The sequence below is a fragment of the Xyrauchen texanus genome, chromosome 30, assembly GCF_025860055.1.
Source record: "Xyrauchen texanus isolate HMW12.3.18 chromosome 30, RBS_HiC_50CHRs, whole genome shotgun sequence".
NCBI lineage: Eukaryota > Metazoa > Chordata > Actinopteri > Cypriniformes > Catostomidae > Xyrauchen > Xyrauchen texanus.
The window spans coordinates 14,356,466-14,378,223 of record NC_068305.1 but is presented as its reverse complement, the minus strand read 5'-3'; the positions used below and the strand labels follow the sequence as shown (position 1 = coordinate 14,378,223).

Sequence of the window (21,758 nt, the reverse complement as noted above, 5' to 3'; positions counted from 1 at the left end):
TAAACATTTGGAGAAATTACTGCCGCGATTATGTGCAGAGCAAAAACGAGGCAAATGAAAATGTGTGAAGAGGCCGTACATTCTTATGTAGAGATAACATTTTTTTTTTTTTTATAGTATTCTAATCTAGAATTGAAAAAGCTGTCGAGGCAGGTTTCAGAGGTTGTATATGCGCATATACAAAAGAAATAATGGATTCAGCAGAACTTTGCAGGAACTGTGCAGCCAGCCAACTTCTATTCTATAAGTTATTTTCTACTTGCATAAGTAATATTGTGAGTATATGAAGTTATAGTATATAAGCCAACTTTTATACTATATATATAACACTTCCATAATACTATTATTTAACTTAAAACCATAGATGTAAAATCTAATGTTCATTTTATGAAAAGCCTTGATGATTGATCCAAAGAGTATATATATATATATATATATATATATACACACACACACACACACACAAGTAGTGAATGTGGGTGAGAATTTTATGTTATTTCTGAGTTTATACACCGATCAGCCACAACATTAAAACCACCTGCCTAATATTGTGGAGGTCCCCCTCGTGCCACCAAAACAGCGCCAACCCGAATCTCAGAATAGCATTCAGAGATGATATTCTTCTCACCACAATTGTAAAGAGCAGTTATCTGAGTTACCATAGACTTTGTCGGTTCAAACCAGTCTGGTCATTCTCTGTTGACCTCTCTCATCAACAAGGTGTTTCTGTCCACAGAACTGCCGCTTTTTTGTTTTTGGCACCATTCTGAGTAAATTCTAGAGAAGATCAGCATTACAGAAATACTCAAAACAGCCCGTCAGGCACCAACAATCATCCATGTGATCTAATCAGCCAATCATGTGGCAGCAGTGCATAAAATCATGCAGATACGGGCCAGAAGCTTCAGTTAATGTTCACATTAACCATCAGAATGGGGAAAAATGTGTTCTCAGTGATTTGGAGTGTGGCATGATTGTGCCAGATGGGCTGGTTTGAGTATTTCTGTAACTGCTGATCTACTGGGATTTTCACACACAACAGTCTCTAGAATTTACTCAGAATGGTGCCAAAAACAAAAAGCATCCAGTGAGTGACAGTTCTGTGGTTAGAAACACCTTGTTGATGAGAGAGCTCAACAGAGAATGACCAGACTTGTTTGAACTGACAAAGTCTACGGTAATTCAGATAACTGCTCTGTACAATTGTGGTGAGAAGAATATCATTGAGATGCAGGTTGGGGACGAGGGGGACCTACACAATATTAGGCAGGCGGTTTTAATGTTGTGGCTGATCGGTGTATGTTTGCATGACTGTATATGATACAATCTTATGCTTATGAGCTTGTGTACAAATGTGTGTGACTTTCAGGAAAATTCACCCATGTTTATGTGAATTTCTACATTTGAAGTTCCAGTTTTACATTTCAATATATATTAAAACTAGTGTTTCCTTATGTAGTCCTATGTATTTGGCAGTAGAGCAAGGGCGGGTGAGTGTGAGTCTACAACTGTGCATGTTTAATTTCTAAGATTTTGTTTATATCTATATCCGTCTGTGACTGAGAGTGTGTCTTTGTGTGTTAGTTCCAGCTATGTCAGGGTGATGCAGTTCAAATGCCTCTATTCCCAAGAGAAAGAGATGGTGGGGTAAACTAGGGAAAGGGAGCAAGTAAATGAAAGAGAGGGAAATAGGGAACCAATGAAACAATCAATGAAATTGATTGATTGCTTGAAAGACATATGGGAAAACATTGTTAAAAAATTTGGATCTGTGGGGCTGGGACACTAGTGGAGAACAGATAGGTTTTAAAACCAAGAAAAAGGTTACCTTCTAATCCACAACCAACCTTAAATGCACTGTTGATTAAGAATGTGTGAATTCATTGTTTTTGCTTTCTTTCTTTTTTTTTCTAAAGAATCAACAATTATTCACATGAGCAAAATCAGATACAGTAAATGGCATAAGGAAAGAAAAAAATTATAAATGCAATTGATTAATTATCTTATAATTGTTGTATATAATAAATTATATAAAAAAAAAAAAAAAAGAAGAAGAAATTAAAAGAAAAGGTGGCCAGTCAAAGCAGTTAATAATACAATTTGCCTTGTACATTAATATAATTTTGAACCTAAAATCTTGATGCCAATAAAAAAAGTCCAAAACATGTTATTTGTCAACTACCCATATGTAAACATGTATGCAACCTTTGAGTATTTCTGTATTTAGAAATACATTATCTGTTCCACATTTCGGGTGTCCGGTCCAGAGAAGCAGGCCATGCTGCCACTGACTGAGAGCGTTGTCTGTCTGCCTGTCTACACTTGCTGTGCAGAACTTCCTGCACCTGTACAGCAGGCACAGACAGGCAGACAGATGGCAGCCCGCCTTACAGACCACAAAGTGTGACTGACACAGAAACCAGCCAATGGGAACCAATGGGGACGTTCCTTCTCACTTACCCTAACTGCACAGGGAACTATGGGAAATGTAGATCTTGTTTTAAACACTCACCATAAACATTATAAAGTGATTAAATGAATGAAAGATTACAAAATTTGAATGCTGTTTTATACTCGCCTCATCATCTTTAAACCAGGACATGCATTCAGCGGTGAGCACGAACCAGTACTCCCTGGCCCCTCCTTTGATCAGACCGATGTTGTTGATGGTTAACCAGCCTTTGCGGATCACCTGTGTGGCCAAAGACAGGGGTCAGAGGTGAACAGTCTGGGTTCATGGTACATTAGAAGCATGAGGCAAAGGCTGAGATTCTCTGGTCCTCCAGTATGGTAGTAAATGTAATGATCGGGCCTGTATATATTGTTGACACACACACACACACACACAAAATAGCAAATCAAATGGGATGGATACATAGATGAGGATAAGAGAGAGAAAATGGAAGGATGTGAGAGCAGAGATGAAGAAAGAAAAGGAAACAGAGAGACAGGATGGCAATGGAGAAGAGGGGAAAGGTCCAAAATATCCTGTTTCAATAGGAAATGTGAGTCATGTTCTGGCTCAGAGTCCCTGACCGTCCCACTCTATAATTTGAAAACAGTTTCATCCTGTGCCTTATTCATTCAATTCAAAAACATTACAAACAATCGTGAAGTTGTTCTTTCAGTAGCATAAACAACATGTAACCTTAAGCATTTAAATCCAAGATGGCACTGTAAATGTTGAAATCACCATAAAAGAAAATACTCAATGCATTGTTTCATTACCTACCGTTTGAATGAATCCTCAAAAAACAAATGACAAAAAACAAACAAACAAACAAACAAAAAAACATTTTCTTTACTTTGTGACTGTACCTGCCTAAAGTTTGCAGCACAGCAGTATTTTTGTTCAAAATCATAAATCTTAAATACACAAACCCCAAATTGACTGAGATCAAAGAGGAGGTTCATAATCCAACCTGTTTTTAACATTAGCGCATAACCGCACACACACATACAATTCTGTTTACAAGGCTGCAAACTGTAAGTAGGTTCAATCACAGGCCGTCATTTAAGAACAGAAGATATTTATTTACAGTGATTCAGAGAAATTCAAAAGATGAATTACAGCAAGATAAATGAAGTTAAAATAAGATTATTTCAGGATGTGGTTTAAGATTTCATAAGACAGACTGAATTTAAGACAGCTCTGGGCAAATCAGGATTCAGAATGAGTTCAAAGGTCGAATGAGTCATGTTTTGGACTGTTGAGTATCCAGACTAATTGAGGAGTCTTCAGGGAAATGTAGTGCATGAAAATACTTGAAAATACATACTGTATGACTTGAGCTGTTTAAGTACGAGTCGTAAAAAATCTGAATTTCTGAGTCCCAGAATGTCTTGGGTATGTTTTTGATTTACGTGACCGCAGCATCCGACAAAGTGTGGAACATTAAGTGTTGAAAGATGTAAAGAGGTTTTTCCACACACATATACTGTATACACAAACACAAACACAGAAACCGACATGGTAGACAATAGGTAAATCTTACAGACACTGGACTCGTACAATTTGACTGGGTGGAGGAGGGGCGGCACCCTAAAACATCAGCAGAGAGGAGAGAATAAAACCATTAAGATGGCATCAGCGGGTACGGGAATTTCTCCTGGCACACCACATTTTTATGTAAAAAGCACATATTCTTACAATCCAGACACTAAAAAAATATTTTTGTAGGCTATGAAAGGTCTAATATAATGAGGATCAGACTATGTCCACTGCACATAGTGAGAAAACATGTTCTGGTTATGAAACAATAACAGCACAAATGCAGCACAGTGGGAAATGAAAGAATGTGTTCACTGTGTGCAGGAGACAAAAGTATGAACAGATCAGCATGTAAGACCATCAAGAAATTCAAACAGGGAGGATGAAGTGGAAGGAGAAACTTACACTTAAAGGGATAATTCACCCAAAAATGAAAATTATCTTATTATTTACTCACCCTCATGGTATCTCAGATGTGTATGACTTTCTTTCTTCACCAGAACACATTTGAAGGAAATTTGAAATATATCTTAGCTCAGTAGGTCCTTAAAATGCAAGTGGATGGTGATCTGATTTTTGTAGCTCAAAACAGTAGCATAAACATCATCCATACGACACCAGTTGTTAAATTAATGTCTTCTAAAGCGACACAATCAAAGATAAATATTTAAGTACTTTTTTTTTAAACTCTAAATCATGCTTTCGGTCATCAGCGGTACGCACGTGTGACGTAATCACACTGGCAATTGAAAACGCAAGAACTGACATATATGCGTCACAGCCGGAAGAGCAACGCTATTTACAAGTGAGGAGGAACGCTGTACAGTAGCTTGGTTGATTTTGGTTTAGATCTGTATTTATCTGTTTCTTTACTCACAATGGTGTGTTTGTGTGCTTCTCCTGGATTTCTCAACTGAGTGGAGTATCATGGCAATGTGAATATGCCACACAAGATATCTCCACCCTCTTGTGAAGCTTGCCGGAAGTGATGATTTAAAGTTAAAAAGTACTTAAATATTGATCTTTTTTCACACCAAAAGTGATCGTATCACTTTAGAAGACAACTGCTGGAGTATGGATGACATTTATGCTGACTGTCTGTCCTTTTTTGAGCTTCAAAAGTCGGATCACCATCCACTTGCATTTTAAGATTAAGACCTACTGAGCTGAGATATTTTTCTTTAAATGAGTTCTGCTGAAGAAAGAAAGTCATGCGCATCTGGGATATCACGAGGGTGCTTTGAGATCAACTTTTGTTGCACAGCATTGGGCCAGTATTTTTTAACAAATGTTGAAGGAATATTTCAGGTTATTTTTAACATGTGTGGCATGCCATTTTTTACCACTGACAATTATTTCCCTCATAAATAATTTTGATAAGTGCTTTTTTTTATATAATTTATATTCTTCTTAAAAATTTTACTTGAGCGGCAACGTTTTTTAAAACTTACCTATATAGTTAAAAATAATTGATGCTTTATGCTGTATTCTGCATTCTCGTGCTGCCATCTAGAACGATGGAAAATGTTTGTCTGTTCATTTATACTGAGCAATGAGTCGAAATTATTGTGTGTTGTGAGTGACAGCATCCCACAGACTGTGTATAGACATTTAACTGACCATATTCTAACATCTTTAAATATTGTTCCTTATCTATGATAGATAAGTAGTCACAAAAGCGGATTATTGAATGGGTGGAAGAAAACAGAGTTCAAAGAGAGAAAGAGCGAGAGAGAGAGAGAGAGAGAGAGAGAGAGAGAGAGAGAGAGAGAGAGAGAGAGATGGATATTAATTTACAGCACAAAACACAAGCGATCAACAACAAGCTTACGTTTTAGATGTAACATGTTATAAAGACACATAAGTAACATATTATCTGATGTAAGACAGGTGAACAAAAGAACAACAGAGAGTATGCAGAAAAGAGACTCCTTTCCAAGAAAAACTCAACAGGACTGTCCAAACCAAGCTCTCTGATGATTTCTGATCTACACCAGATTCATAACATCCCCTTTTACTACTCATAAAACACTGTGACTCACCTGGTTCCCTGCTGAAGCCTTCTTACTCGTCAGATTGGGTTTCTGTTGAGCGCTGAAAGGAAATGGGTAAAGGGAGTGAGGTAAGGGAGAGAGAGAGGGCTGCAGGATTATGACATAATTGTCTATTATGTCCTTTCATTTTGCAAATCTAATTATAATTTTGATCAATAGCATTTACATTAACATACTTATACTGCATATGCCAACAATATGCCATCTTCTTTATGCTACACAAACAAAACAAGCTGAGAATTGTGTTCCTAAATTATTTTAATGCTGTTTTATAGATCAGTAAATTAAAACAGTGGAAATCAAACAAACAGTCACCCTCGCGTTTGCCCTCTCAGCAGCATCAAAATGAATTATACACATTAAGCGACTGCCTAAATGGAATGCTGTAATCAACACTTTTAACGAGTAGTTAACTGGTGCAGCTGTAATTGTAATCTGGGTTAATAATTCTATTTCTGCTAAGTGCGCTCACTTTGCAAATCCGATGAAATCTTCATGGTTTGTGTTGATATAGGAGAGCTGAATCTCTAGTGAGAGTAAAACCTGTGAGTAAAAACACATATACACACAATGAGATATGACATAAAAACAAGGATTCACAAACCCATGCTGATACTGTTTGTTTAGTCCATAACTGAACAGACTAAATTGCCTTGATGAGAAAGAGATTGTTCGATTGGTTATGTGCAGGTGTTGGTCTGACCTGGTCTTTGGCTTGACTCTCTCGTTCCCGGATGTGTGTGGTCACTATCCTCTCTGTCTCCTCCCGAAGTTTAGGAAAGGTCCCTAACTGAGGACATGCACATAATAAAACTTAAGCTAAAGTCAAAAGCACTCAATTCAAACCATCATAACACCTCTTTTCCATAAAGGGGGCATATTCTACACTTTTGCAGCTATTAATTGTTTTCCTTTAAGTCCACTTCAAGGTTAGCTGGTTAAGGTTCCTTGCATTGTAATTTAGATTAAAATGACAATTTCCTCCTTCTTTCAGACCGTTAGAATTAAACAGGCTGTTTTTACTATAGCAAACGACAATGGTATATGTCAATGCCATGATTTTCTTTTTGTATGTACAGTCATACATCAAGGTGGGAAAAGTTGCAGAATACTGAAAAAACATTGTAAATGTGTAAATATGTCAATGTGGGCAGCCAAATGTCAATATGCATATCTGTGATTTCTGACATCATAACTTTTTGAATTGTGAATTTAGTCTGCATCAATCTCTTTTAATTAAAAAAATCAATAAAAATCCTGCATTCCATGATATGTCTTCTTTAAAGACTCTCTTTTACATGTGTCAAAATACTGTACTTGCATATACTCAGAATAACAAGATGCTGTACCTTGTTAGTACACTGTCGTACAGTGCTGATGAGCTCCTGAATCACCATATCTACACACTTGAGACATGGTCCTTTCAATTTCACTATCTGTTTCTTCACTATGGCTTCAAAGGCCATATCAGGCGTGAAAAGGCCTGTCCTACATCACCAAGACATGAGAGGAAATGTGACTAAACTGAGTTTGGAATACAATGTAAAAGGAAAATACAATGGCCAAAAGGATTTGGAAAATTTTGGACACTAAAGTTACTCTTCTGAATGTCACAGCATTAGATGACAAAATATAAAATCCAAGTGGCATCTGCAAACAAATGATGCTAAACTTGTTCTCTTAGCAAACTTAAGATTTTTGCATAATGCAATGACTTTTAACTAACTGGTCTGAAGTGGAAGTCTGAAGTCAGTTTCCCTCAAGTTCACACACATTGACTTTGGACATGTTCCACTAACCAGAGTTTGACAATCAGAGAGGGTCCAAACACATTTTCTCTTAATTTTGAACAATATAGCTATCGTTTAATAATTTGAAACCCAACTACTTTTTGTGAAATCCTTTGGTTGATGTGTGTTTGTGCTATATTTCTTTAAAAAGTAAAGCCACATGGTTTCATATTGTGTTATATAATGCATTCATAAATGTCTTGCATTATACTTGCATTATTTAAGGCATATATTTTGAATTTGTATGTTTGTCCAAATGCTTTTTAGGGCACCTAAATCTCCCCACAGAGAAATATATAAAACCTCTATAAGCATATTTAACATATAACAATGTTAATTAGCATTTTATTTAATTTAAAAGAAAAAAATATATAGATGAATGTATAAATAAAAGTAAATCTGTATATCTCGAAGATGTACGAATATCTTAGGTCCTGTGACTGGTCATGCTTTTCATATTTATTAATCATTATTACATTTTAATCACCGTTTTGCCTTCACTAGTTCATTTTAAATGGTGTGACAATTACATTTTTAAATATGCAAAAATCACACGTTTCTGTCATGTATTCTTACTGTTCTGTGCTAAACTAAACTAAGCTAAGCTATACTAAGCTAAACTAAACTAAGCAAAAATAAACTAAGGTAAGCTAAACTAAGCTAAGCTAAGCTAAGCTAAGCTAAACTAAACTAAACTAAGCTAAAGTAAGATAAACAAAGCTAAACTAAGCTAAGCTAAACTACGCTAAACAAAGCTAAGCTAAACTAAACTAAGGTAAGCTAAACTAAGCTAAACAAAGCTAAACAAAGCTAAACTAAACTAAGTCAAGCCAAACTAAGCTAAACTAAGCTAAACAAAGCCAAACTAAACTAAGTCAAGCCAAACTAAGCTAAGCTAAGCTAAACGAAGCTAAACTAAGCTAAACTAACCACTACATGTACAGCATATTAAAATAGAACAATTAAAAAAATTAAGAAAATAATTTAAGTAAAATTATGACATGCAACACCACAGGACACTACTCAAACTACCCATTTGTAACTGAACTACAACTGCCGTTTGTGTTATTGTTTCTGTGGTGAGGCTTGATTATTAAATCAGTTAATAAATGTCTGTGACACATACCTGATCCCATGGATGTTTATAATGGCATAACTGATCTCCCTTCGTAATTCTTTCTCATCAAACTCCATCTGATGTAGCGCAGGGACACAAAGAACAGAAAATCAGCATGAGCTCTAAGCTCTGAATTGCAACAAGGTAGTAATTGATTGATTTATCTTTCATACATCACCTTGATTAGTTCAAAAGGGAAGCGCTCATGAAAGACACGGTTGATTTTGGCTCCTCCCGAAAGCTCCACCGTGTCCACCTGATCACCAGATCCCTCGATCCTCTTCTCAAAGTCCAGCCCAAAGTGCTGTATCAACCTGGACAACAGAGATATGACAGGTGTTTCAATGTACCATCATCAGTTTTGGTCATAAAGGGAGAGTTCACACAACAATTCGAATTTTTTCATAATTTACTCTCTGTCATGTTGTTCCAGACCCATTTTAACTTTCTTTCTTCCATGTAACATAAAAAGGAGATGTTAGACTAAATGATAGGGACTGGTAGCCTCAATCACCATTCACTTTAATAATTGCTGTCATTCTGTCTAAAATCTCCTTTTGTGTTTCACAGAAGAAAGAAAGTCATACAGGTTTAGAACAGCATGAGAGTGAGTAAATGATGATAGAATGTTTTGGGTAAACTAACCCTTTAAGTCATGCGCACACTACAAGACTGAAACTCATCGTTCTGCACACATTTAAAGATTCATCCACTCTCAGACCATTATCTGCAATGCCAACATGGATAAAGTATGCATCTTGTATGTTTATCTGTAGAGTATTTGTGTGTGTGGACCCACTGCATTAAAGCCTTGGTCTTGCGTGAGTGGTTGTCTGGGTTCAGATTCTTGTACTCCTCAGCCTCTTTATCCAATGACAGGAGCTGACCCTGCAGTTGACTCCGAAATGCCGGTAATGTATCACGAATGTGGTTGGTGAGTTGCTAAGGAGATATGATAGAGGTTTAGGAGTAACAAAAGAACTAGATTTGGACATTTTCTGAACAAAATGTGAGTGGTGCTTGCTCGCCATCACAATGCCAAAGTGGAGTGGTGTTCTGGGTGGTTGCTATGTGGTTGCTTATTTTTTTCCAGTCCCTAAATTTGACCAATAAAAGTGATGCATGCCACAACAAGCACCATTAATAATTCAAGTCTCAATAATTTGTAGACCCTTATTTATTTCATATAAGCATTACTTTTTCCAATGTGTTCTGTATAGCATTATTCTCTGTCACCTGGTTGAGGACCCTCTGTAGGTATGGAGTGCCCATGCAGTTCGCCATGTGTCTGTATGCTGGGTGTGATTTGAAGAACCGTCTCTCTGCAGCCATAGCTGCACTGATGTCTTTCTTCCCCTCAATGTCCTTCTGACTACGGTTTACCACACCAATATAACCTGTAATCACCACAGTGAGACTGAATTAAATGAGTAAATGAGAATATTGTGCCTTCTTTCTTAAATTTCACAAATTATATTGTTTGATAGCTCAGTTGTTTCTGCTAGACAGCAATGGAGAGCAAATACAGACTTTTGTGTAAAGGTCATTCTATACTTTTGTGTTAAACCTGCGCCGTAGGCTATGCATATCTACAGCGGTTACAGCGTAGCCTGTGACATATCCTGATGAGCACCTCTCTAAAAATGCAACAACACGTTGCGTTAACGTAGACTACAACAGAACTAATTATCCGGTTCACTGACTAAATGTTTTACTACGAGTGTGATGAAATGTCATTTTGTGGGCATGTGAGAGGTTACGTTTGACAGCGGTCTAGAGTTTGTTACAACAAGAATGACATGATGGACAATTTATTTAAACTGGCTGAATTAAATAATCTGTTATGACAAAATAATTTGAATAAACTTTAAAACGCTACTAGCATCTCTATGTCTGATGACTTCATATGTTTGCCAGAGTTTCCACTAAGAAATGTAGGTGCTGTCCAGCGTGTCCAGGAATGCTAAAGTTTGCCAGAAAAATTTGAAAAATTCCGGTCATCTCGTTTTGGTGTTAATTGGAAAAATTCCGGTCATCTCATTTTGGTGTTAAATAATGGTGTTTTAGTTTCAAAGAAATATTCAAATAACAAAAATCGTTAAGTTATGTATAAGGTGCGCGCGAATCCATCAGGCCTCCCGGAGCGGGATAACTCACGCTACTCAGTCATTTTTGACCCAGGGAAAAACCTGTAGAGATAAAAACATCTATACAGAATGGGACAAATCCCAAACAAGTGAAAAAATAAAGAGGAGCTTGTTATTTAAACAGGAGCAAAATCTGGTGTGGGTTAATCTCCTCAAAATATTCAAAAGAATATTAAAGCCAAAAGATGTGATCCGCATTTTTTCAACAAGGGTTTAAATAATTTCTGAGACGTGTTTATTATCATTGTGTTTTTCTTTTTCTTTTTTTTTATTATTTTCTTTGTTGCATTGCTTTTGGAAGATCTTTATATCCTTGAGGAAAGTTTATAATAATAACAATAATAATAACAATAACAACAACATATCAGACTGAAATTTAGCATTATGGTAATTATTTAAATCAAAGTTGTTGTGTTTTTTAATTACATTTTAATTAATTAATTTTTTACTTTGACTATTGTCAAGTTCGAAATAAAGAGAAAATTATATAAAAGGAAGTATTTTATTCACTAACTAGATTATACAAAAAATAGCAATCGCAAAATGGTTATTTAATATATAAACCAACTCTTTATTTTTATGATTAGCACAAAGGCTTCTCCAGAAGACGACAACACAAGGATGTTTTAATGTGATTCTGAAATGTGAAGCTCACTGTGGTCATGCAAGACAGGATTAACAGCTGCTTTTGTCAGCATGCGAGACACAACCTGTTGTAGTTGTGGATTAGGTCTCTACAAGCTTCGGGAAAGTTTAAACCTCCGTGGTAGTGAAGCGCTGTTATCACTGGCATGTCGTCTTGCTGTGCACTTGTGGCTCAAATAGTGGTTGCTGACACTCCATTTTAATATTTTTACCAGACATTGTGTCTGACAATATTTGAATTTGTCAGACATTAGGTCATTTGAACGGTCAAAAACCGGCAATTTCCGTCTTACAGAAACCCTGGTTTGTGTGTAAGCTTGTGTGTTTTGGTGTGTGTGTACTTGATCGGCTCACATCAATCACATATAAATTATGTATACAAGTCGCTTCGGATAATAAATCGCATAACCTTTCAGATGATGAATAAAACCATGACATGCATTCCTTTTCAAAAGAAAGAAAGGAAAGGAAAGAAAATGGTCAAACAGAGCTTACAACAAAACAGAAATAATGTGAAAAGTTCTATAACTAGAAGTCAGACTGTATCTTTATCTGCATAAATAACAGGAATAGGATTTCTAGAGCTCAACCCTTCTCCATGGCTAGACTACTGTATGTGTGTGTCTAATGCATTAAAGCAGCAGCAGGAAGCATGAAGACTCTGCACCTGGCCCTGTTTTAGCCACTATAGCCTACAGCAGGCACTGCTTGGCACTGATTCAGATCCAAGAACTAACTGCATGGGCCTCTACCAACAGCACATTGCTACATATGCGCTGTACCTCTGCGCAGTGGCAGTAACCGGTTCTCCAGCACATCCCTGGCATCCGTGCCCTCATCCATCAGATCCAGCTTAGTGATCACACCAATAGTGCGCTGGCCTGACAGAAAGATCATGGGAGAAACATATATAACTGTGATATAATTGTGGAAACTATTAACCGATTACCAAATTACCACTCGTGCCAAATACAGCCGAGTCAAACAAAAGACATTAAACCGTTAAGTTCTTTCTCACCCTGTGGATCCACATCTTTGGCCAGTTTAAGAGCATCTGAGTTAGCCAGATCCATGTTAGCGGGTGTGACAGCCAGGATGAGACAATTGTCTCTGCAGATGAACTGCATAATCATGTCTCTGATCTGGTATTCAATGTCAGGGGGCTGATCTCCTACTGGGACTTTAGTTATCCCTGGAAGATCTATCAAGGTCAGGTTCAAAACTGCAGAAAGAGAAAAACAAAGACAAAAGCAGACAGAGAGACTTATTTTGTAAAATAATTTCAGATTCAGTCAATGAAGCTGATTTTCTTTGAAATTAAAATTCACAGTCAAATAATTTTTCAAGCATGTACATTAAACATGCTGTGAGCGATTTCTGAACTTATATTGGCAATTTGGCACCATACAGATTTGCAAAGATAATTAATGTTTCCAAACAGTTTACCTAAGCACTCTCTCTGTATTCCATTGTTGGAAGTTATAGGTAGTCCCACCCAAAACTCACAACATTGACTGAGAGTTGTCTCAAAGGCCTGCCTTCAGTTATCTGATGGCCAACACTCGCTGGCTGAAGTGAGATTTGTTTTTGTTTTTTTACTGTTTACAGAGCCAAGGGCCATCACAGAGACAAGTGTAATTTCTCAGGACACTTATTTGTGATATCTGTCAGCTTGTAGGCTCATTTTATGCATTATATTCTGAAACAAAAAAGAAAGAAATCGCTTACAGCAGCTTTAATAAATTACTTATTGTTTTGTGAAAATAATACCATTTGGAGAGTAGACACGGAGGTTAATGGGAATGGAAGATATGCCCTTATTAGCTCCTGTGACTCTGTCTGTTTCCTCTACAATCTCCCGTCGAACCTCATCAAAGTCTGTAAACTTCTTCCCTTTACAGTGCAGAAACTCTGCATACTCTATGGTAAAGGGTGGAAAGCATGAATTACGAAAGTAAGACATCTGTGAGAAGGGGCAAAGACAGTTATTCAGCTATGCCTTTTAAAGACAGTCTAAAACCATTTTAAAATAATTTACTCTCATTAATGGATCTTAAAGCTGACTTATTCTGCTCCAACACAGCCCTCTTGTGGTCAATCAATGCACCCAACATTCAATGGTCAGTGTTCTTAACTGGTTTTTACACAGTTTTACTTTGGACATCAAGTGGGGACCCTACACAGTACAAGGGAGGGGCAATATGTAATAAATATTATCACTATATTTATATAAAAAATTGCGATATCCAATTAAATTGTCAACCCCCCTGCCCCCCAGTGCCAAGGGTGTTTATCAATTTTTGCTTTAAAAAATTATGAAAATTGAAATCAAATGAAATTAAAAAGCAGTTAAAATAATGAAGTGGTCAAAACATTTTTATTTAACCACCTCTCATTTGCCATCATGCAAGTATCCATCTCCAAAGACAGGGTGGAAAATGACTTGCACAGATTAAGATCTAAAGAAAGTTATGAATGTAAACATAATAATAATGATAATTAAAATATAAATCTATTTAAGGCTCAAGGTGTTTTTGTTTTATTTTATTATTTCCGAACCTGCAGAGTTCAAACCTAAGCTCGAACTGTTCAGTGGAAATAAAGCAAACTTAACTCCGAGCACCTCCTGAGAATGTCTTTAGAATGTCTTGAGAATTTCACTATTGTTGCAAATTGTTTTCAGATGACTGAAACAGAAAAGAGTGAGAACTCTTTACATGCTCGTGTTCCACGAGACACGCTTGCGCTGCACGCCTCTGAACAAACAGCAAATCAGAAACGCATTGATGGCTATTCTTTCGTCTGTTCTTCAAAATATAATAAAGTATATTTTTTCAAGCCCATGTCTTTGTATCTAACAGCATTTCTTGTCATGTGTCACTCCGAGATGTCTTGGACACCATGCTTTAGCACCTGCGACCCGCCAAATACGGGTATTTCATGTGCAGTGGCGGGTAATTTTGCAGGGATGAGCCCATCTGTTTTGCTACCCTGAATATACTTGATAGGATGATACATTTTATTATTTGAACATTGAACATTATTTTTGCACATTATCAAAGGGCAATTTTGTACAACAACCAATAATGCTTGTGTGTATGTGTGTGAGTATCTCGCATACCAGAGGTTGCACTGATGAGCTGAAGGACAAGTGGTCTCCTTGTAACAATTCCCGAGCCTCTTGGCAGGAAATCTCTAAAAAGATAGTATTGGCCATTTTGTCAAAAGCCTATATAAATAAACACAATAGACAGAAGAATCCTCAAGCAAACCAACTCTCTTCACATGATACACAGACACAGTCCCTGTCTTGGGCACAGAGCCAGAATCTCTTTCAGTGAATGCTTGGACTAGTCCAGTGAGTGTGTACAGTCTCACAGTGAACCATAAACCCTGTGCCCCGTCACACCTCTTCGCAACCTCACAAACTTTTGTGTGCAGGTTTACACACAAAATCTTCTGGCCTGGGCTGTTTCCCAAAAGCATCGTAAGTTAAGTAGATCATAGATACCATTGGTGCCAGTGGTCTCTACGGTCAACTTATGTTTGCGGTGCTTTTGGGAAATACAGCCCTGTGTATTTATAGATGAGTTGTGGGACATTCTAGCCTTGAATAACCAGTGGATTTCACAGATATTAGTACAGTCAGAATCCAGAACAAGTTCATTTTCACCGTCTGTGTGCAGAGGACATGGGTGAAATAAGTGGACACTATTAATGAAATAGTACAGTGCAGGAACTATATCTGGGTGATATGTATGTTTTAATATGCTAAAATATGTTCTCCTATCCCTATTTAATGCACAGAGAAAATTCTAAGTAAGCATTAGTAGGTTGAGTTCCCTAAAAAGCATAAACATGGCAACACTTGCCAGCTTTTGGCTCAACCAATGGCGTGAGTTTGGGGCCTGTATCTCTTAAAAACTATTTAGATATTTGTTCTTTATCCAACCAGTTTTATAAGAGGCAACAATAAAACGATGGGAAAAGTTGGACTTCTCTATGGAAAAATGTGCTTTCCATTCAGTATGATAAATTCAAAGCTTGAGATACTGAATGAAGTCACAATACTGAATGATAAAATGTGTGCAGAGCTAAAACAGAACTATGGCCCAAAATAGAAGGGAACTCCCACTGGATCAAACCCAGTTAAAGGCATCCACACAGGGGTCCAGGATGCAGGTGGAACCAACCACGATACAGCTAGATGGATATTTTAGATAAAAAAAAATAATTGTGCCCTTATTGTTGCTAGGGCAAGCATCACTATTATTTTGCTCATATACTTAGGGTTAGATATTTGAACAAACACATAACCCTAAAAGTTAAACTTGGTGAGTAATTTATCCTGCACTATTTCTGCTACAGACATGATGATACCTCAAATCGTGTAGTTTGTTGATGAGAGGCATGCTATTACTAAGTTTATAATTTTGCTTAGCGAATGATAAGTGAACAAAATTGCATAAACTTACATTGTAGTAGGGACTTGAGCCGGAATGTCAAGAGACCTGGGGGTAGGGTTTCCAACTTTTCGCCACACAAATATGGGACACTTGAGCATTTAGTGTGCATCAATATGGGAAATGCCGCCATGAGACCAAGGAGATATTTAAATTCTCCTTGAGAATAAGATTTTTGCTGTACATCTTTGCTATAATAATAACAGGTCTTTCTAGAGAAAAAAAAAGTTATGCTCCAATATGCATTTTCATCATAGATATATTGATTGTATCTTCCTATAAGATGTTAAAGACTACATTGGTTAGCATTTCTTGTAAAAATACTATATATTTGAACTATATATGTATGTAAATAACAGTATGTAACACATCATAAGAAAGTGTTTCAACACTGTTCAAATGCACTTTGGATCGCATCATTTATATGTATAAATGTTTTCCATCTGAAAGGACTAAATATATAAAAAAACAAATTACAATAAAATGCAAAGTAATCTCTACAGTAATCAAAACACTTTTTGAATGTAACTGTATTCTAATTACCAATGATTCAAATTATAACTGTAGTGGAATACAGTTACTTCTATTTTGTATTTTAAATACGTAATCCCGTTACATGTATTCTGTTACTTCCCAACCCTGGTCCCGGCAAATTAATGATAGTTGACAACCCTACTTGGGCGTTGGCTCAGTTGACTTGAGCCATTAAGCAACCACCAAACAATTAACAGGCCTAGACGATTTTTCTGTGCGTCTGGCACAGTCTGGCAATCACCCAGGACACCCTAGCAACAACCCAGTAATGCCCTGGAACTTTGTGGCCCAACATTGTGGTGATGAGTTTGCATGGGCAAGCACCACACTCATTTTCTTTGGGAAATGAACAAATTTATTAATTCTAATTACTCAATTTTAAAAGAACAGACTTGGCTGTACATTAGCCAAAAAATCTATCTGGGCTAGCATGGATGAGCAAGACAGCCTGTGTTATTTAACTTGAACTTTCACCCAGGCAATGACCGGTCTCTGTATTTGACAAATGGCTCATACAACTTCAGCAATGTCCTTTACATTTCCAGTCATTCTCAATACTTACCCCTGAACTCCACTTTCAAGCCCCCTTAACAAAGCCCCTCTTTACTCCACTGCTCCACCCTCATCTTCACCCCTTTTCTTTCCTTTCATTTCTACTTTCCCGTCAATTCACCCAGTCCCTCCCCCAGTACCCAGCATAACTGTAGTAAACAGTCATGTACAATAATACAGGACTGAGCATTGCGTCTTTGTAACATAGCCTGTATGCTTATACTTTTCAGTGGGATTTTAAATTACTGAAATAAACCGTTTAACAAATAATTTGGAGATTAGAGTGGTTTATCCCAAAATTAAAAGCCTGTCAACATTTTTTCAAATGCTCAGTTGTACTTAAAAATATCCATTCTAGTTTGTGCTGTTCAGGCCAAGTTTGGAACTTATTACAACATTTCTTTTTGTACTGTTGATGAATCGCTTGTGTTGTAGCATTCCTCATTTGTAAGTCGCTTTGAATAAAAGTGCCTGCTAAATAAATAAATGCAAATGCAATATAAACCAGTTTGAGAACCTGGGAAATTCCTTAAATGTAATATTCCATGTTGATCAGTTGAATCACTATGTCAGAAAATAAGTCATCACCTCTGTTTCAGATTTAATCTATTTGTCCTGTAAAACTGTTTGTCATGTAAAAAAATCAACTTCCAAAACCAAGCACGCTCCCTCCATCAGACAGATCTCATTTCACTAACCCATTTCTTCAGGCATCTCTGGTGTTCCCCTGGCTGGCACTGATACTGAAAGGGCAGATGGCTGAGGGTGCAGTGCTCTCCGCCATTCATATATAACTCATTGCTATGGATACGTGTACTCATTACTTCCTCTATATCAGCTCTAAGTAGGCCATTATATGAATGCACCACGGAAGTTCATACTGGTGCATGAAAAAGACCACAGAATTCCTCTTCATTCAACACTTATCTGCATTAAAAGGAAACAAATCCTTTTTCCAACTGTAGCATTTTCATTCACAGTGTTTAAAACTAACATGAGAAAAGCAGATCAATAAAGCTTAATGGGATGGTATACCCAAAATTTTAATTCTGTAATCATTTACTACCCTCATGTTGTTCCAACCCTGTTTTACGTTTTTTCTTAGAACCAATCACATGTGGTCAGGCGAGACACGTCGTTGTTTACACCTGGTTGTCTCCTGTGACCGCTTGTGTTTGGATTTTGAGGGGATGGTCTCTGATTAAATGATGACACACTCAACCCTTTTAATCATCAATCATAGAGGCAGGAGTTACTTAATCTGCTATATAGTGCTCTGAAGTGTACAGAAACCTAAATTAAATTAGAAAGTTAGGGTAAAGGTAAGATTTTTAGTGAATAACAATTTATTCGTTTTTTTTGCTCTTCACACAATGCTATTAAAAGGCTTTATAAAAATAGCAGTATAGTGCACAGGTCGTCTGAATTACTTCTATGGTGCTTTTATGGTATTTCTGTCTTTTTTGGAGCTCAACAGTCATAGTCATCATCCACTTCCCTTGAATGGGAACGATCTGCCAGAGCATTAACACATCAGTCATAGTGACATAGTCAGTGTGTTACTGCATGATAATAAGCCACAGAAAAATCATAAAATACAAAGACAGCACAAATAAAACAAGGGCACTGTTTTTCAGTTATTTTAGTGGAGTACCTGTATAAAAAGGAATATTACATTTTCAATACAATTTAAGCTCAAGCAACAGCATTTGTGGCATAATATTGATTACCACAAAATTTTAATTGAACTCATCCCTCCTTTTCTTAAAAAAAAAAAAAAATCACAAATCTTGGTTCCATTGAGGCACTCCCTTACAAAAAATCTAAAATAGCTGCAGACTTGCAGCAAATTTCCCACTTGTTATTTTCACATGCAAATTAGCTTTTAATTCGCTACAAATGTTTGACAGTAGTTTGCATCTCTTCGCCAGTAGTGGTGAATCTCCAAACCTTTGGCAACAATGGACAATTTGCCAACTTTGCAAAGCTCATTTGCATGTGAAAATTATCAGTGGTGAATTTACGGCAAGTTCGCCTTGAACTCTTGATTTTCGTAAAAAGGCAATGCAAGTCAGTGTGGCCAATCCGCAAATGTTACAATACACACTGTTTCAAAAGTATAGCCTCAAGAGATAAAGGATATGTGTGTAAAAAATACTTTTGTGTGATAAAATCATTTAAAAACCATTTCTGTGTTAAGTTATAGACAATTTTACAACTTTGTTACTATGACAATGTAATGTCAACAAACCCTAAGAACACTGTAAAAATGACAATTTAAACAACTTTACAGCTCAAATAATACAGAATAATTAAGAATATAACTGCTGATTTAATGCAACTGCTTTTACAAAATATATCCTAAGCAACCAAATTTGCCCAGTTGCTAGAGTGGGTAGAGTCACTTTGGGGTAACCTCCTTGTGGTCGCTATAATGTGGTTCTCGCTCTCGGTGGGGTGAGTGGTGAGTTGTGTGTGCATACCGTGTAGAATAGTGTGAAGTCTCCACACGCGCTACTCCTCTGTGGTAACGCGCACAACAAGCCACATGATAAGATGTGTGGATCGATGATCTCCGACACGGAGGCAACTGAGATTCTTCCTATGCCACCCCGAGGACTTGGAGTGCATTGGGAATTGGGCATTCCAAATTAGGGAGAAAAGGGGAGAAAAAGTAAATAAATAAATAAAACGAGGAGTTTAACATTTCTGTGTTAAACCCTCCAAATATTGGCCCCATTCACTTTCATCGTACCCTACTGACTTCTGTTATAAGTGCCTCACTGTAACCTTACTGTGATGATTTTTGCTTCTTTTTTTTCTAGAAAAGAAGGGTTGAGTCAAAAAAGTAATCAACGTAATGGCACAAATGCTGTCAATTGAGCTTAACTTTTTTTGGACCCGGAATATTCCTTGAGCTTCAGATGTTCTTACTTCTCATCTGTTTCCCTGCATGTTAATGTCAGATGTGTTTGTGTTGTACAGTTGTTGCCTTTTAATGCCGCTTGTAACTGGCAAAGTTTAAACTTTTGTTTTAGCGCAGCAGTGGATTGGCATGTTAGCGGTGGCGTTTTACTGCTGTCAGGGATGCATTCAGGATGGATTAGCGATTACACCTCAGATATAAACAGGGACAAAAGATGATGTTAGGCAGAATGACAGCACACTGACAACCTCAGTCACCATGCACTTCAATACACTAAGTGTAAATAGCAACAAAAAGCATCTTCTTTGCACTAAGTGCAAAAAAAACGTTAGATACTATTTTCAACCCAGCGCATTTATTGTGTTTATTTAGAGTCCCACAGACACCCTACACCAATCCCTACCCCCAAATCTAATCCTACAACCTTCCCTTACAAAAATTAGCCATGATTTACTACAGTAACCATAGTATCACCATAAAATCAAACATGGTTACTATATTAACACCATATTACTGTAATAAAACCATGGTAAACTGCATTAAAATGATGGCTTCCACCAAATAAAACATGGCTATGTTAAACAATCATGGTTACTTTAATTTAATTTGATCAATCCTTTCTCTCAACACCCAACCTTTACTGTGACCAAATCTCTGCGAGGACATCAACCTTTGTCTTCAGTTTTTATTTATAATTATAAGTGTTAAAGAAAATATTATTAGTGGAGACAGGAAACAGGATAGGAAAAAGTGGTACAAAAGGCAGAATTGAACTCGGGTTGTTAGCACGAAAAACCAAATCCACAGCTGTGTTACTCATCATGCCACTGCAGCAGCACTTGGGTTGTAGTTTGACTTCAGTTTGTGTGTTTCCACTTTCCACCCGACTACTGGAGTGCAAATAGACAAGCTGTGTGGCAGGTGCTTTTTACACCAAGACCAAATAGTTACTTTGAAGAACAAATTACAGGTTTGGAATGACATAAAGGTACCTAAATAATGGCAGAATATTCTTATTGGGGTAAACTAACCCTTTGAATCATCAATCGTAGAGGCAGGAACTACTTAATCTGCTTTGTAGTGCTCTGAAACAAATTAAATTCTAGAGCCAGGGATAAGGTAAGATTTTTAGTAGGGCTGTCAATAGATTTAAATGTATCAAATTAATTACATGGTGTCCTGATTAATTAATCGTGATTAATCACATTTAATCGCATATAAAAATATTTGCTGAGAAAGCCCCTCATATAACAATAATTCTATATATAATGATGAAATAATTATACATAGTTATCTTTAAATATTTAAAATTATATATATATATATATATATATATATATATATATATATATATATATATATATATATATATATATATATATATATAGTCAGATAATTAAAATGCTTTACATTCTTGTAGCAGAAGAGTTAATCATTGATAAGACAATACAAAAAGCAGCTTTAGAATACAATGTATTGTTTACTACCATATTATTGAACATAAGTCAATCATTGACACACAGTTCACAGCAATCCATT

General features: G+C 36.7%; 1 protein-coding gene across 2 annotated transcripts in view; it reads right to left on the bottom strand.

The window, feature by feature from the left end:
* Positions 1-21,758, bottom strand: part of LOC127624041 (dynamin-3-like) — a 69,385-nt gene that overhangs the window by 43,798 nt on the left and 3,829 nt on the right. The window contains exons 3-16 of one of the 2 annotated variants that reach the window (XM_052098652.1): positions 14,866-14,939; positions 13,515-13,664; positions 12,763-12,966; positions 12,527-12,625; positions 10,189-10,349; positions 9,752-9,894; positions 9,131-9,266; positions 8,962-9,029; positions 7,395-7,533; positions 6,749-6,835; positions 6,518-6,588; positions 6,034-6,085; positions 4,013-4,042; positions 2,579-2,692 (exon numbers count right to left, since the gene is read on the bottom strand). In XM_052098652.1, coding sequence (XP_051954612.1) covers positions 2,579-2,692; positions 4,013-4,042; positions 6,034-6,085; positions 6,518-6,588; positions 6,749-6,835; positions 7,395-7,533; positions 8,962-9,029; positions 9,131-9,266; positions 9,752-9,894; positions 10,189-10,349; positions 12,527-12,625; positions 12,763-12,966; positions 13,515-13,664; positions 14,866-14,939 — 1,528 coding nt within the window. The remainder of the gene's footprint in view (positions 1-2,578; positions 2,693-4,012; positions 4,043-6,033; positions 6,086-6,517; positions 6,589-6,748; positions 6,836-7,394; positions 7,534-8,961; positions 9,030-9,130; positions 9,267-9,751; positions 9,895-10,188; positions 10,350-12,526; positions 12,626-12,762; positions 12,967-13,514; positions 13,665-14,865; positions 14,940-21,758) is intronic. The other variant, XM_052098653.1, reaches the window with a different exon arrangement.